The sequence below is a fragment of the Mytilus trossulus genome, chromosome 12 (genome assembly GCF_036588685.1).
Source record: "Mytilus trossulus isolate FHL-02 chromosome 12, PNRI_Mtr1.1.1.hap1, whole genome shotgun sequence".
Taxonomy (NCBI): Eukaryota; Metazoa; Mollusca; class Bivalvia; order Mytilida; family Mytilidae; genus Mytilus; species Mytilus trossulus.
The window spans coordinates 28,938,323-28,955,475 of record NC_086384.1 but is presented as its reverse complement, the minus strand read 5'-3'; the positions used below and the strand labels follow the sequence as shown (position 1 = coordinate 28,955,475).

The window sequence follows — 17,153 nt, the reverse complement described above, 5'->3', positions numbered from 1 at the left end:
CATTTTGGTCATGTTGACTTATTTGTAAATCTTACTTTGCTGAACATTATTGCTGTTTACAGTTTATCTCTTTCTATAATAAAATTCAAGAAAATAACCAAAAACAACAAAATTTCCCTAAAATTACCAATTCAGGGGCAGCAACCCAACAACGGGTTGTCCGATTCATCTGAAAATTTCAGGGCAACTAGATCTTGACCTGATAAACAATTTTACCTCGTCGGATTTGCTCTAAATGCTTTACTTTTTGAGTTATAAGCCAAAAACTGCATTTTACCCCTATGTTTTATTTTTAGCCATGGCGGCCATCTTGGTTGGTTTGGCAGGTCACGCCACACATTTTTAAACTAGATACCCCAATGATGATTGTGGCCAAGTTTGGTTTAATTTGGTAAAAGATAACGACAACGGACGAAGACGACGCCGGACGCCGGACGCCAAGTGATGAGAAAAGCTCACTTGGCCCTTCGGGCCAGGTGAGCTAAAAATGAAAATGTCACTCTGCTTGGCCTTTCTTTACCATGAAACATCCCATTAAATAGACCTGATTATTTACCTGACTGAGCAAAGTTTGTCTGTGTATCACATGTATGTTTTGGTAACAATGTATTCTGGAAAATTTGTGACACAAACTGACAATCTTGACCACTACTCCAACAGATGCTGACCGTCATGTTGACAGTATACATTCCACTGTACATCAGATCATCCACAGAGAAACTACAAATAGTAATAAATTATCACCTTAACACCTAAAACTAACAGCAGAAAAATACATAAATCAAAACACTTTAGTTTGACATAATTTATCTTTATCCTCACCTCAAAATGTTTAAATTTGTCTTATGATAAATATTATCAGGTTAAAGGTAGCCTTGAAGTTGGACTTGTATCTAAATGATTATTTTCTGTGAAAGACGATCCAAAATAGATCCAAAATGGTTCAGTTGATCAAAAATAATAATACAAAGATGTGTAAAAGCATGTTATCATGTAACCAAAGCATTCAGTTCAAACCACTTCAAGCCTCAATTATATAATGTATTAAATTTCTCCAATTATAGTTGTTACAAATATATGTTAAGTGTTTTAAGTTATTTTCAAACTAATTACTGGCGTACAAATTTATAGTATGTTAAGACAGCAGACAGTAAACCTATATAGATGAAGGTTTTAAGAGCTTTATTTGTATATTTCAAATGTTTTCTTTACTTTAAAAGCTTTATAAACTAAGCTTGAACAATGGTATATTTCAGTAAAAGGTTACTATTTGTATTTGCTGTGATGGACTTATTTTCATTATCAAATTCTATTCAAAATGACAGTGATGTTGGAAGCAGGATGGATTTCCTTCAAAGCTCTATTGATAGAATGGAGCATAGGATTTTAACTCTAACAAAAACTGTAAACAAACTATCCAAAAGTAAGTTTAGATTATTTATTGATATGAGATATGCTTGAGTTAAGCTATTCAAAGTAAAATTGGACAGTAGCATAGAAATTTTCACAAAACATTCATTGTAAAACAAATACTGAGATCTCTTTCCTAGAAAACAATTCACACAACAACTAAATTATTTTTAGATACTTTGAATGTAAAATTTAGATTAATTCTATGTTCCTTGTAATGAGCAGTCTGAATAAGTAGACATTTAATTAGAACATTAGAATAAATATTTGTCCAATAATCTCTTGATGGTTCTTTTTTTTTATAGTCTTTAAATCTATGTGTCTATAAATCATGATTTTTATTCTATTTTTTTTTCCAGGAAAGAAAGATGAACATGTAATGTTCTATGCGACTTTGTCATCCGATACTGTACTGAACATTAATTCTATAGTGAAATTCAATGAGATTCAGTTTGATGAAGGAGCTGATTTCAACTCAGGAGATGGTGTGTTTGTATCACCTTTGGCAGGTGTTTACATGTTTTCTTGGACAACACTTACATATAGCGGGAAAAGTATAGACACAGAACTCAGAGTCGATAATGTAGTAAAAGCTAAACAAATTATCTCCCTTGGGTCAACAGCTGGAAGTATTCAAAGTACCCAGTTTGTAATTTGCAGGGTAAATGAAAAGGATCATGTTTGGATTCAAACAGGAGCTGGTTTTACCACTGAAAACTTCTTTGATCATCTTTTCAAAGGTTCCAAAAGTTCTTTTATGGGAATATTGCTTCATGTGGTTTAAAATTTAATGACAAAAGTGGTTTGAAGTAACATATTATCAAGACCTTATAAAACTTGTGTTTGAATGACTGCATTTTAGAATAAATATTTAGCCTTGTATATTTTTTATGTGCATATTTCAAAACAGTAACAAAATGTGTGAAAGATATTTTATACATTAAGTAAAATAAAATACTTGTTTAACAAGAATGTGTCCCTAGTATACGGCTGAATCATCCGTACTAATTTTCTATGTTCAGTGGACCATGTAAATGGGGTAAAAAAATCTAATTTTGCATTAACATTAGAAAAATCATATCATAGGGAACGTGTGTACTAAATTCAATTTGATTGGACTTCAACTTCATCAAAAACTACCTTGACTAAAAACGTTAACCTGAAGCAGGACAGGCAGACACACAAAGGGATGGATGAACAGCCACACAGACCAGAAAACATAATGCCCATAAATAGGGCATAAAAGAATATATGGCCATAAGACACCATTCTCATAAGTTTGTAGGAAAATTTGGCATGCCTATTGACTGTGCCATTGGTCTTTGAATGCAATGAAGTTGTACATTTCTCTATATTCTTTTTCATGGTACAGTCGATCCTTACAGTTAATATTCTGCATGCCTTCAAATTTACTACTTTAAAATCAGTGAAACAGTTGACTTATAATTACCTGACTTTGTATATACCACCAAGGTCTAACTCATAGCTCCTCTCTGAAAGGACAAAGAATAATACACATATTTCATATCTTGTCTACAAGAGAATATTTTTTCTTTTCAATAAATATTGAGAAAGTATACATTGACTATTTTCCTTCTTTTTCAGATTAATATTTCTAGTTGCCTATAGTTTTTGTGTCATTTAGTTGCTGTTCCATCAAAGTATTTTACATAAATCATGTGTAATGTAATATCGTATAGTTGGTTATTTTCATGAGTGTAAAATTTCAAGATTTTTATTAAATAAGTATACGAAATATTTTGGTGGTTATTCTTTTGGCAGATTCAAAACTTTTGTCAATACCATTGCATGTTCACTTAATTTGGCTGAATTTATTTTGGCGATTTTGTTCTATCCCCAAAATAAGCAAAAAATTTAGACACTGCGAAAATAACCCGCTATATGGTATATGTTCCCTATAAATTCCATGATTTAATCAAACAAATAGTACCAAACAATTACAACACATAAAATATTAATCTCTACTCACCAAAGTCAAAGTCTAGAAGAGAGACCTCAAAACTGTATTTCTCTACTCCAATCAGTAAGGAGAATTCACAGGGGTCCAGACTAAGGTAGGCATTGAAGTCACTCATGGTCTCAGGGTCATTGACACAACAGGACACCTCAGAACATTTACTACCAATCAAACAAACAATATCTCCATCCAAGACACCAGGGGATACTCCTAATGTACAGTCTGTAAAAACATTTCATAGTTATGATTTTAAAACAGAATAATTAGAAAATTTCTATAACTTGGATTTTAAAATTTCTGTCAACATGAGCTTAACTGCTAACTGAAATAAACTGTTGCACTGAACTGTCTCTCCTGTATGCAATTTCAATATGAGATAATGCAAATTTTAAAGCTTAAACGGCATAACTTTAACACGTAAAATATGCAACACATTTAAAATTTAAAACCTTTGCATAAAGGTGCAGGACCAATAAATCTAATTGGAAATGAGAAACTCCATTGCTAAGATAACAGCATATCAAATGTCTTTTACTTATCAAAGGTGTTCCTCAAACTAATCTAACCACAAACTTCAACATGAACACCATGCAAAAGTTTCAAATCAATGAACTATGACCATGAGGGCATGTTTGTACAATCTCCATGGAGGGAAATGAAGTGTGCAAGTGCTTATATGACTGCATACCAAGCATCATTGACTTACCATTAGAGGTTCAGTTTAAACACACCTGATCACAAACTTTAACATGTAAACAAACAGTGGGGCAATAATAAATCCACAGTAATTTTGATCTACAATTGCACAGTTGAGGCTGAAAAGATCAGGTTATATGTTATATACAGTCTGAATTATAAGATCATCTTCATACTTTGATTTAATTCTTTCTGGCAGAATTTTTACATATTTCATGAGTTTAGGATGATTAATATTTGTTTATAAAAACAACAAGAATGTTAACTTACTGTTAACCCAGCCATCTACAGATCCTTGGTAGTCACCAATGGTATGATTACAGCGTGGTTTGTTCTGGTAAAGTCCTATTTCAGTTTCTTCTAATAACTTGGCAATCTGCCAGGAGTTCAGTGTGGCATCATCAGCAAGGCCTCTGGATGTCTTCCATTGTTCCTTTGTAAAACCTGAAATTATTTATAATAAAATTACTGTTCTTTAAGCTTAAGACAGTTGTTCATTTGATGTGTTTGAGCTTTTGATTTTGCCATTTGATTAAGAACTTTACGTTTTGAATTTTCCTCTGAGCTCAGGATGTTTGTGATTTTTTTTTCTACTAGTACCCTTTGTGCTATTCCATAATATCCTATATAAGACCTTGACAATTACAGTTAACAATGTAAGAAAACTTACCAACTTCAGAATATCCATAACCCCACTTTGGAAGACATGATGATCTTGGTAATTCAACACTGTCCATTACTGTAAGGCTGTACTCACATGGTGCACCATTTGTGGTACACACCTCAAACATAACAGATACTCTGTACAGATTCTGGTCTGGTAAATCATCTATTGTGTACCTGGAGAGAGAAAAATATAGCAATTTTTTCATGTTCAAGATGAGAAAATATTAACAATACATTTAAATTATAAGTATGGCAACAGTCTAAAAACTGTAATCTTGATGTTTTTTGCCAATTTCTATCAAAATGAATTAAGGAAAAAATTGCCCCAAAAAAATAAAAAAAAATTAAAAAAAAATCAAAAAAATGAAGAGACTATTAAGTTATGGCAAGATCTCACTCAAAGGTATGGATTTATGCTTGTTAACATATTTTGAGATCAATTGACCAAAAACCACCTACTTGAGTCTGAACACTCCTTTAATCCACAAGTATTCCACCTTTCCAAAGGTATAGTCTCTCAACATGAATTGTTCCTTGTAATTCTCCAAACTAATCTCCATGTACTGTGTACAGCCATCCAAATTAAGTGAGAAATCAAATGTATGGTTTCCCAAAAATGGTACAGAAACACAGCATCTTACATCTGTACATTTGTCAGATATATAACATGAGGTACCACTAGATAACATGGGCAAGTTGTTTATGGTTAAACTACAAGCTGAAAAAAAATAGTTATTAATAATATTTTAATGATAGAATACTCCTTTAAATTTATATATAATTTATTTTTTTACCAAATTTTCTTTAAACAAATTTTCTTATAAAAAGACAATGGAATGAGGTACTCTCACTTACTATTATTCCATCCATTAGCTATAAACGGTGACATTTCATAGTCACATGTGTTCTTCAGATACCAAGCAACGTCCAGTTCATCATAGAGTCTTGTGAAGTCTGTTTCATTCATAGCATCTTTGTCAATACTATTACCAGTAGCCCATGTTGTCAAAGAGAAGCCTGAAATTAAGTGATATAATCAATACCTGCATCTTGTCTCACTTTACATGTTCTGTAATGCCTATAAAAGGACTAGCCATCAGGTCTGGATCCCTTAAGAAACTTTTATTGTAAGAAGTGAACTTTATAGTTTGATAGTGGGAAATCTATCAAATAACCTGAAATTATCTACCAACAAAAGATGTTACTAAGATTAGGTATAATATTTCTTGATGCAAATCCTCAGGTAATGTTTTACAATATCTGTCTGACTGTTGGTGAGGTATAATATGGCTTACAAGAGACTATTACCACTATTGTAATAATTTGATTATCTCCCCTTTATTGTGTTTACCTGGAATAATATACCATAGTGTACATCCAGACAAAGTGTTCTACAACTGTGTAAAACTTTAATTTGTTTTTGTCTAGCTGTTATGGAGAAGTTGCTTTTACACAGCACATGAAAAGTAACGAATTGACACTGAGAAACAGATGGACAGCGTTAAGTAGACAGGGCAATTCTTTTTATTACTTCAAAATTGGCAGTAATGAAAAAATACAAAATACTGAAACATGCTTCCCAGTATTTAAATCATTTTTTTAGACATAAATACCTGCATTCTGGTATGCCATCTGTGAAGCACAAGTCTGCTTTTTAAATCTGGCATAATCCAGTACTGACTGGGTCCAGGCACAACTACTATACATCTCCCAACAGGAAGATATCTCTAAGGATACCAGATATACTCCTTCACTCCAAAGGTCATATATATTGTACCTGAATGAATATTTAACACAATGTTATAATTCTAATGCTGTATTTACTGTCTTTTGGGGTGTTTAGTGCACATAGTACTCACCCCATTTATGGTCCAAGAAAATTGAAAAGTGTTTTGTTCGTTTATTATTCATTGTTTTGTCTTACATATTAAACTTACTGTTTATCCAAGAATTGAAATCAAACAAATCCTTTTTTATACAATTTATTTATTTCTACTATCTTTTTATTGGTCTTTTTCTTATTCTTCAATAAAAAAAATCCATGAAAGAGCAGTTTCTGATATTATTAAGACAACAACCTTACAATATTTAATTATAAAACCTTTTCTCACCTTATGCGTGTTGTCTTTACTAAACTGAATTCATGCCATTTATCTGAAAATAAGATTGAATGAATTAAAATCCTCATACATGGGAGAATACTGTAAATTCAGAAATTATTGCATGCATTTATTATTGTGATTTTGTCAGTTTAGATTTAAATGCGATTTTAATTTTTACAATTTTGAGATAAATCCTATTTAAATCATATAAAATACTTCAAAATGGGAGTTTAAATTATTGCGTTTACAACTCTGTTGCATTTTTCTTAATAATAAAAACCTCACAAAAATTTCTGAATTAACAGTATGGAATTTCTTGCTTGGATGTGATTATATCTGAAAGCTTGGTAATAATATATCACAATCTGAAAGTAGAAATGTATTTTCCAAATTAAATCATTAAACGTCTTAAAAAAGTGAATGGTATAAAAATGGATGAAAAATCATAATGAATAATGCAAAAAATCAACTTTTTATTTTCATGATTCTTACCAAATTCAAAGTCGTGTAGAGGAATATAGAACTTCAGTTTTTCTATTCCGATGTATATCTTTTTTTCACAGTCATCTATCTCAAAGAACACTTCAAAAGTTTTGCTAATGAAATCTTCATCTAAACAACAGCTGACAGCAGCACAGTCTGACTGAAGTCGACATGTCATTGGGTTAGTAGAAATATCTACCACATCTGTGTCAGAGCATTCTGAAATTAGATAATGAGTTTTATATTCATTTGAACCACCAGTCTAGAAATACATATCTTTAGCTAGAATTTTCAATTTAAGTAGACTTTCTGAAAAATTATACTATATTTTCAAAAACAAGTATTTCAGACATATTCAGGGCATTGTTTTTTAGTTCATTACAAAATGAACACTTCTACAAATCTTTATTTAAAAAAAAAAGTATTTTGATAAACCCCAAGAATAAGGTTCTGTACTTTTAGACTGATCTTGTAAAATCACCTTACCTTTTTTCCAGCCATTGGTTGGTGTATCATACGGTGACACAGATCGGCTACATTGTGATGACTGGAAGTATCTGGTTAGGTCTAAGTTCTGTAGAAGTTCTGAGATGTAATAAGCTGGGTACACTTGAGTTGTATCAATAGATCTCTCCCTACTCCACTGATCCAGTGAAAAGTCTGAAATCAAATATCACATGTACACATTAGATAAATGAATGTTTTTATTGATTGCTGTATGCTAAATGTCAAATAAGCCAAATATTTCACGCTTACCCAAGAGGATAAATAAATAGACCTTATTAGAGTGAAAAACTTTGTTGCATTTAGAATAAACTAATCCATAATTATGTTTAAAGATAATAGAGACATAATCATATTTCACTTAATACATTTTTTTTTTAAATTATTTTCAAAGGACAAATAAGAACTTGAAAATATATTATCGGTAATAGTTTTCTACAGTAAACATTTCTTAAATTGAAAAATATGAGGACTTACACGATTTTAGGACTTTTAAAGTAATTTTTTTCTATTCTTAAAAAAAACATTATTTATAGCAGATAAACTACTCAGACCACTTGGCCACTGTCATACCCCCATAGAAAAACAGTCTGATAATCGTACACTACTATAATTATTTTTTACCTTTCACCCTATATGTATCATCCCATGTACATTTCTTTTTAGGGAACTTGACACCCTGGATGATAGTCTCTGTAAATTCACAACTTCCTGTCTCCAAACAGAAGGAAAAGCTTATATCCAACAAGTAAGCTCCCTCGCCAATGAAGTCCTCTATTTTGTATCTAAAAATTAAATACAAAATAGTTGTTCTATATTTAAGAACTGATCAAAAGCTTGTAAGCATCAAAAGGGTAAAGATTGCTTTAACTTATCAAAGTGCTTGTAAGCACCAAAAGGGTAAGGATTGATTTAACTGATCAAAGTGCTTGTAAGCACCAAAAGGGTAAAGATTGCTTTAACCTATCAAAGTGCTTGTAAGCACCAAAAGGATAAAGATTGCTTTAACTTATCAAAGTGCTTGTAAGCACCGAAAGGGTAAGGATTGCTTTAACTTATCAAAGTGCTTGTAAGCACCAAAAGGGTAAGGATTGCTTTAACTTATCAGTTGAAGAAAAAAACTATCATTGCATTGCATTAACTATTCTCTATTTCAAAAGAAGTGATAAACCTTGGAAGATTTAGATATAAAGCATTGGTTGTTGTTGATTAAACTACATTTATGAACAAAGAAAGATAACTCCAATTTTAAAGATGTCTTTAATAACGACATCATGTATATTTTTAGAACAGACATTAGATTCCTGCACCTTGCGCAAGTGATGTAATTTTCTTGACGGGTAAACCATCATTTTGTATCTTGTATCCTATTAGACATCTGTTTTATGCATTAAGGATTGTGGGGAAAAAATTTAAAGGGAAATCAATCTTCAGAGCTACAAAAATCCTAGCAAAAAATTTTCAGAAAAACTTACTCCATTTTTCCAACTCCTTTGAGGTTGAAACGTTCAATAGTTCCAAAAGAGTAATCCAGTAATTTGTATTCTCTGTACATTGATTCCAATCCAACAGTAATGTCCTGGTAACAATGGTTTATGTTGATACGGAAGTTCATTGTCTTGTTTGTTAGTGGAATGGTGATACAGCAATCCAAACCAGTACATGTGTCAGCAGAAACAGTACAGACAACTCCTGATGGTAAAATGGGGACAGAAACGGGCATTCCACAATCTGAAAATAGGTAATAGGTTTTTTTTAAATGCAAAAAGAAATATTGAGAATGGAAATGGGGACTTTTACTTATGTAATGTATAATGCACAATATCAATGAAGAAAGATAAGTATGTATTCCTATCTTGAAGAAAATTTGTATTTTCTAAATGGGGGAGATACCAATCAATTTTTTTTCTATAAAATGTGGGGAAATAATGAATATCAAACTATGTAGAAGATATATTAAACTTAACAAGGATTACATAGAAGTGTGAAAAGTAACTTTTTACTGCATTGCCAAGCCAAATGGCTTGCTATATATAAAAGGATATCAAAACAGTATATACAACTATCATAAATGGATGCATTTCACAATATATAAATAACACATAGCTGAGAGGGTGATAGAGCAGATTGGTACCCCAAGAAAACATTGTCAACCGCCAACCCTCTCAGCTATGAGTTATTTAATTTATTATACTGAATGTCCTATCATTATTTGCTTTTACAGATTACTTTTATTTTAAAAGTATCTTATATGACGTCACGTTCATAACAACGTTACGGGCATTAGAAAAAAACAACAAAAGTGAAGAAAGATGTTTTATTTTGTTTATTTAACAGTCGATAATAAAATCTGAGCCAAAACGTAGAACTTAATTATTATATTTAATTTCTTGATGTAAATTCAATTCATTGTTCTTTGAATTATCGATTTCTGATTTGTCTAGACGAGAGGGTAACATTAAAAAAAAATGTCACCCGCTCAGCCATGTGATAGAGTAAATTGAAAGCCTCGTCTTAGCCAATCAAAATATTGCATTTTAACGTGAAGTATAATAATCTAAAATATACCACAGACAATTAATCCAAAGACCTTACCATTTTTGACACCTCCAACATTTCCAGAGTAGGTACTGCCCTCTTGGTCACATGGTGGCTCATATAAATATGCTGCAATGCCAGAGTCTGACATTAACTTAGAGGTCTCTGGTCCACTCAGAGGTTCAAGCTTAGTAACACTGTTGTCTGTCAGCCATGTTGCCAACCCTTGGAAGCCTACAAAAGACAATGAAAATGATACATTTGGTCCTAGCAGGGCTTTTTCTTTCACATCTTTTAAGGGCATACGATACAGTTTTGATCCTGTATTTACAAGTTCATGAAAATTTGCATATAGGCTACTTTTTACCTGATTAAATCAAATATGTAATGAAAAATATACCTTCATGTGCTACTTTTTGAGTAAAATGAGGTTGAAATTTTGTATATTTGCTCAAAATTCAGATTTGTTGTCGTAATTTCTTTTTCGAAAGAAAGACATAACTTTTTTGTTATAAAAGATAGAAACAAATTGTTTTTTGTTAAATAATCGGTAATTTCTGTATTTTATAAATATCCTAAAAAATATGCAATTTTTTATTCAGAAATAACTCATATTTATCAAATGTTCATGAATTGAGGAAAAAACGTCATTTTTTACTGCATGTTTATCAAAATAAAAAAAAATCCTCTATTTACAGTTTTATGAAATTTGGGTCACATAATCTCCCTGCAAAATGAAACAAAATGCAGTTTTGAAAAATAGGGGTCCATGAACTCGTTTTCAAATTGAATCAGTTTGAATGATAAAAATCAGTCGAAAAATACATCTTTTCCCGATATCTCACAGTTTGACGTCGCGAAAATAACAAATTACGTTAGCAACACCATTACCTTCCCTGTAACTGTATCGTATGCCCTTAACTGTTTTCTTCCATTGTTTTCAATTCCTCTCAATATTTTTTTTTCTAACACTTTTCTGCTAATATCCCATTTCAAATATAATTTTGCATTATATGATGCATGTGTAGACATATAGATTCTTACATTGATACCAGTGGATTATCGGATTTATCCAATCGAGATAGTTAAATTATCAATTTTAAAGTTCGAGCCGCCTCGGCGAGTACTTTAAAATTTATAATTTAACTATCGAGATTGGATAAATCCGATAATCCACGAGTAACTATGTAAGAATCTGTTTCTCTAATGATTAAAAAGACATTTTCTTTTTTTGTTTACCGAAAATCCCCTTCGAGTGCCTTTCACATTGCACGAAGTTGTCAATTTCATTAACACCTGTTATCATATTTTGGTTCATCCAGTCAGCCAAAAAGGTCATGACCCTTAAAATCATCCAATGATCTTCTGAGATCACCAGCAACCACACGTTGATTAAATTTTTTTATACAATGGGTTCGAAAAGGGATAAATTTCCATAGAATTAGAGAAAACATTTTACTGGATTGTATTTACAAATAAAAAATTACATGTCCCTATCACTCTTTTATAAATTGTCACCAAAGGCCATTTTTGTAAATATTCATATGGGGTTCATTATCACTGAACTAGTATATATTTGTTTAGGGGGCCAGCTGAAGGACGCCTTCGGGTGCGGGAATTTCTCGTTACATTGAAGACCTGTTGGTGACCTTCTGCTGTTGTTTTTCTTTGGCCGGGTTGTAAAAATGTCTCTTTGATACATTCCCCATTTCCATTCTCAATTTTATGATATCTCAAAAATATTACATTTTATACTTAACTCAAACTTTTAATTTAATATCAATTCATTTAAAGCTTTTTTAGGCTGAAAAGGGTCTACCAAAACTTCCCTTCTATATCAAAGATTTTGTGAAGTTACTTTTTTTTTTACCTGAATCTAGTCCTGAATTCCAGTCACATGACAATTTAGGAAGTCTGTATTTGTCAAAGATAATGATATCAACTCCACATGGTGTTGTGTCTGTATCTGACTCACGACAAATCTGAAGTTTCATGTCAATCAAATAATCTCCCTCCATCTCCAAGTCCCTCACAGTAAACCTGGTTAAAAACAAATTTCAATTAATGAGGTGTGTTTGCTCTATTTTCAATACTAAATTTATTTTAAATTTATATATATTCAGAAGAGATGAGCAATTATGGGGGATCCAGAGATTTTCATAAGTGGGGCACACTGACTGCCTAAGAGTGGGTCCATTCCAGTCATGCTTCAGTTATTCCCTATATAATCAACCAAATTTTTCCTAGAAAAAAGGTGGCCAAGTTCCCCTAACCCTCTCTAAATCTGCCTCTGATGATTACAAAATGATATCATAATTCATTATCTTTCATGCATAGGGTTTTGCTCAATTTTATGAACAGCATAGGATATTTCTCCATTGTATTGCCTATATAACTAATTTTAAAGAATCCATTAAATGAAAAAAAGGTAAAATTAAACTGAAGTACATAAATTCAACATTTTCTTCTACAAACTTAAAATCCATAAAACATATGAATCTCAATGTGTTCAAGAGCAAGTTTTATCCAATTGTGCTTTCTCTCTCTCTAAAACATCCCTATACAAGCATGATTTTGACTGAATAGGACAGGTTTCAAATGTTAAACTATTGAATGATACACAACAGTTTATTATTTTATTGCTTAAAAACAAGTTTTCCTTATATAGTGACAAAGTTCAGATGTGGTTAAGTATAGTGTTAATCACAAACACCTGAGAGAGGTGCACCTAAAAGAGGTGGAACTAACAGATAAGTTAACAGGTAGGTAGTTTAAACATATTTTATTGTTCAAAATGACAAAAGTATCAGACACAAGTTTTACAACTTAGAAACGTCTTCTCCAAAACAAATACAAAATATACACATTAATTAATGAACATATGAAATATTTCTAACTAACAAATAATTTAAGAATAAAGACATGAAAACAAAAGGAAACTATTTGAAGCGAATCAATGGATTTTAATCGAGTGCATCCTTTTACAGTATAAATACGACACAAACACACCGCATAGTTAGTGGAATTACCTATGCGCAAATTTTGTTCTTGTGGACATAACTTAAATAAGTGTGTGTGTTTTCTCATAATAAAGTGTGGGATCTTAATATATTATCCAAGTTTCGAAAAGGATGTCAGCTGCACAATGGTAAGTATAGATTTGAAACTTATTCTTATATTCTTTCGTTAAAATCCATTGAATCGTTATTGATAACAAAACTTAACAGTAAATAGTCATCAAGATCATTCGATTATTGTCATTACATGTATATAGAAATATCTTTAATCACATGTGTTAACAGAATTAAGGTTGTTAATGCAGAGAAAAACGTTTGGTATTCTTGATATATCTTTGAACAGATAAACAAATAATATCATTTTCTTCAGTACGTAAAGCATCATCGCCAAATAATAATAAATCGATAGTAATATTAACACTAACAGGTAGGTTATAATGAAATCAGTTTAAATGTTCAACATTTCATTATAAAATATATACTTACTCCATTCTAACATATCCAAACAACCAAACTTCAGTCAGCTGACCCCATTCATAATCAAATAACAGTGTATTGAATGTTAGTTTGTCTATTCCAACGCTTAGTTTGAACAGACATGGGTCAAACTTCACAAATGTCTCAAAACTTTTGCCGATTCTGGTGTCTGACAAACAACAGTAGACAGTGGTACAATCACTGCCAACATTGCATACAGCGCCTGATATAGTGGGAAGAGTTGCCATAGTCTGTCCACATGCTGCAAATATAAAAAGACAAAATTACCCTCTGAAATGTTCACGATTATGAAATTAATAGAACTGATTCTCCTAGATTTTTTTATCATGAAAACAGTTGTTAATAAACCAAAAGGAGGAGTTATAAGTACTGATAACAGCTCATTTGAGCTTGAGTATGTTTTCTTTTTAAACACTGTTTTTCACAAAAAGATTCAGGCACCATCCACAAGTTATGCAATTTTCTTAACAAGTGGTTATAAATAAACACATCATTTTGAGCTTCATCCTCCAAGTACCCTATAAATTGCATTGCTAATGATTATCTAATGATTAAAGAAATCTCAATTTTTTTTTATTATCTGCAAAATCAAATTGCACATTGGTTTCAGTAATAAAAAAAAATAACTTCTTTTATTTGATATACCGAATTTGTACTTCACATTGGTCAGGTTAAGTTTTTAACCAATACAAAAAAATATTCACACAACAACTTACAATTAGTCCAACCATTTGAATGTCCACTGTAAGGAGACACAGCACTACTACATTGTGTGTCCAACAGGAAATCTCCAATGGCTAATCTCTCTATCAAGGCAGAGAGTTGATTAGTATCCAGATTATCATTCACACCTAAACTTTTCTCATTCAGGAACCCAAGGAATGAAAAATCTGAAACAAAAGAAATTTTATTCTTTCACAATTCAGTTACGGTACAAGAAATTCAATCATCAAACACTCATTAAAAGCAAAAACAAATTCTATATAATTGTGCTGTTTTATCAACTGTTTTCCCCCTTTTTTCCCACTGTAATACCGATAAATAGGTATTAAAAGTTGTTAAAAGAATTTGTTTAACCCCACTTTGGTACAATTAACATAAAGAAATATTTGGAACTTTCAAACAAATTAATTGAGTTGCAGATTACTAAGTTATTGGTTATTTTACCTAAGTGCTTTTGTTTTTCATGCTTTTGACATGGTTTGCTTTTCATACCTTTGAGCTTAAAATGAGTTGACCTTTGACTTTGAGCTAAAATTGGACTGTTTGTATTTTTACTTTCTATATATGCTTAATCATCCTGATTTCTAAATACCTGTTTGAACATAATCATTCTTCCAATCGCATGGTGCCTTTGGTAGGGTTGTACTTATCAAGACAGGGATAGTTATTTCACATGTTCCATTTGTTTCCATACAAATACTCATTTCTAAATCTACCATAAATTTCCTTTCTGCTTCAAGATTGGTAATTCTGAACCTGAAAATATATATTTTTGAAACAAGTTGCCCTAATTTTGTGTTGATCACCAAAAAAAACACATTTGTTTTAGCCAAGATTAAAGTTTAACTTTCAAAATTCATTTTCTCTGTGAGGGTAAGAGATAAGACCTTTCAATTTTCTTTAACTTCAACAGGCTGTCTTCTCTTCAAGTAGGAGTGTTTCATACTAAATACTAGGATATTAGTAAGTTGACTTTTTTAAAGTGACGGATTGTAAATGATACATGTATAATCATTAACTGGCATGGATTTAGTAGTCCATTCACAATAATTCTTTAACTACTAGTACTTACTCAAGACCAATAACTCCATGCAATTTTACTTTTTTGACTTCACCATATGTATATCCAAACAAGCTGATGGGAATTTCAAGCTTCTCAATGCCTATGATCATTTTACGGTTACAGGGATCCAGTTTTAACTGTGTGTTTACATTCCTATCAATCCTTGGGAAGCTGCTACAACAGGTTACACCAGTACAAGAGCTGAACAGATGACAGATGGTACCAGATTGCAACACTGGTAATTCCACATATTCTTCACAAGCTGAAGGTAAAAAAAAGTTGAATGTATTTAAATTTAAAACTGACTTAAGTATTAAGTTCTATTAGTTTAATGTATAATCAGTCACATGACAATCATGTAATTAACACAGAGAGTAATATTACCTCTGTTCCATTCTTTATCATTGGGATAGTATGGTTTGACAGTTTGATCACATGACAATCATGTGATGACTACAGACTTTATTAGGGCCCCGCCTAAAAGGCGGGTCGCCCTATAGTGATCAGTCTGTCTGTCCGTCCGTCCGTAACACTTTCGTGTCCGCTCCATATCTAGAGAACCATAATGATTTCATACTTTATACTTTACATGTATATTAACCACCACCAGAGGGCGTGTCATGATGTATGTACAACTTCCTAGGTCAAAGGTCAAGGTAAAAAAAACTTTGGTTTCAGTTGACAACCCTATATCCTGTGGTGAAGATCGTGTCCGCTCTATATCTTGAGAACCATTATGATTTCAAAGTTTATACTTGACATCCATTTTAACCAACACCAGAGAGTGTGTCATGATGTATGTACAACTTCCTAGGTCAAAGGTCGAGGTCAAAAACTTTGGTTTCAGTTGACAACCCTGTGTTCTTTGGTGAAGATCGTGTCCACTCCATATCTAGATAACCGTTATGATTTTATACTTAATACTTAACATGATTATTAACCAACGACCAAGGGTGTGTCATGATGTATGTACAACTTCCTAGGTCAAAGGTTAAGGTCAAAAACTTTGATTTCAGTTGACAACCCCGTGTCCTGTGGTGAAGATTGTGTTCGCTCCATATCTAGATAATCGTTATGATTTCAAAGTTTATACTTGTCATCCATTTTAACCACCACCAGAGGGCGTGTCATGATGTATGTACAACTTCCTAGGTCAAAGGTCAACGTCAAAAAAACTTTGGTTTCAGTTGACAACCCCGTGTTCTGTTGTGAAGATTGTGTCCGCTCTATATCTTGAGAACCGTTATGATTTCAAAGGTTATACTTGACATCCATTTTAATCACCACCAGAGGGCGTGTCATGATGTATGTACAACTTCCTAGGTCAAAGGTCTGTCTGTCTGTTGGTCTGTCCATCGCTAACAAATTTGATCCACACTATATTTTGAGAGGACAGCTGTTATTATTTCATACTTTATACCTGACAAACATTTTCAACTTAACATATATATTAACCAACACCAGAGAATGTGTCA

General features: G+C 31.9%; 2 protein-coding genes across 2 annotated transcripts in view; one reads left to right on the top strand and one right to left on the bottom strand.

Moving 5' to 3' along the window:
- Positions 1 to 17,153, bottom strand: part of LOC134693741 (uncharacterized) — a 180,100-nt gene that overhangs the window by 79,347 nt on the left and 83,600 nt on the right. The window contains exons 93-111 of the mRNA XM_063554642.1: positions 15,688 to 15,940; positions 15,208 to 15,371; positions 14,609 to 14,782; positions 13,881 to 14,133; positions 12,248 to 12,417; positions 10,435 to 10,611; positions 9,315 to 9,570; positions 8,464 to 8,624; positions 7,822 to 7,995; positions 7,345 to 7,554; positions 6,862 to 6,904; positions 6,364 to 6,527; positions 5,606 to 5,767; positions 5,210 to 5,468; positions 4,755 to 4,924; positions 4,355 to 4,528; positions 3,401 to 3,610; positions 2,861 to 2,903; positions 557 to 720 (exon numbers count right to left, since the gene is read on the bottom strand). Of these exons, the coding sequence (XP_063410712.1) occupies positions 557 to 720; positions 2,861 to 2,903; positions 3,401 to 3,610; positions 4,355 to 4,528; positions 4,755 to 4,924; positions 5,210 to 5,468; positions 5,606 to 5,767; positions 6,364 to 6,527; positions 6,862 to 6,904; positions 7,345 to 7,554; positions 7,822 to 7,995; positions 8,464 to 8,624; positions 9,315 to 9,570; positions 10,435 to 10,611; positions 12,248 to 12,417; positions 13,881 to 14,133; positions 14,609 to 14,782; positions 15,208 to 15,371; positions 15,688 to 15,940 (3,381 nt within the window). The remainder of the gene's footprint in view (positions 1 to 556; positions 721 to 2,860; positions 2,904 to 3,400; positions 3,611 to 4,354; positions 4,529 to 4,754; positions 4,925 to 5,209; positions 5,469 to 5,605; positions 5,768 to 6,363; positions 6,528 to 6,861; positions 6,905 to 7,344; positions 7,555 to 7,821; positions 7,996 to 8,463; positions 8,625 to 9,314; positions 9,571 to 10,434; positions 10,612 to 12,247; positions 12,418 to 13,880; positions 14,134 to 14,608; positions 14,783 to 15,207; positions 15,372 to 15,687; positions 15,941 to 17,153) is intronic.
- LOC134693742 (uncharacterized) lies at positions 1,095 to 2,290 on the top strand. Its single transcript, XM_063554643.1, has 2 exons — positions 1,095 to 1,423; positions 1,770 to 2,290. Exons 1-2 carry the CDS (start codon positions 1,243 to 1,245, stop codon positions 2,192 to 2,194), a joined length of 606 nt encoding a protein of 201 aa, XP_063410713.1. The 5' UTR covers positions 1,095 to 1,242; the 3' UTR covers positions 2,195 to 2,290.

Bases quoted from the DNA above. Each gene is read 5' to 3' on its own strand.
- LOC134693742 (XM_063554643.1), top strand. From the start codon at position 1,243: ATGGTATATTTCAGTAAAAGGTTACTATTTGTATTTGCTGTGATGGAC. The intron at 1,424-1,769 runs GTAAGTTTAGAT...TTTTTTTTCCAG, and splicing joins TGTAAACAAACTATCCAAAA to GAAAGAAAGATGAACATGTA.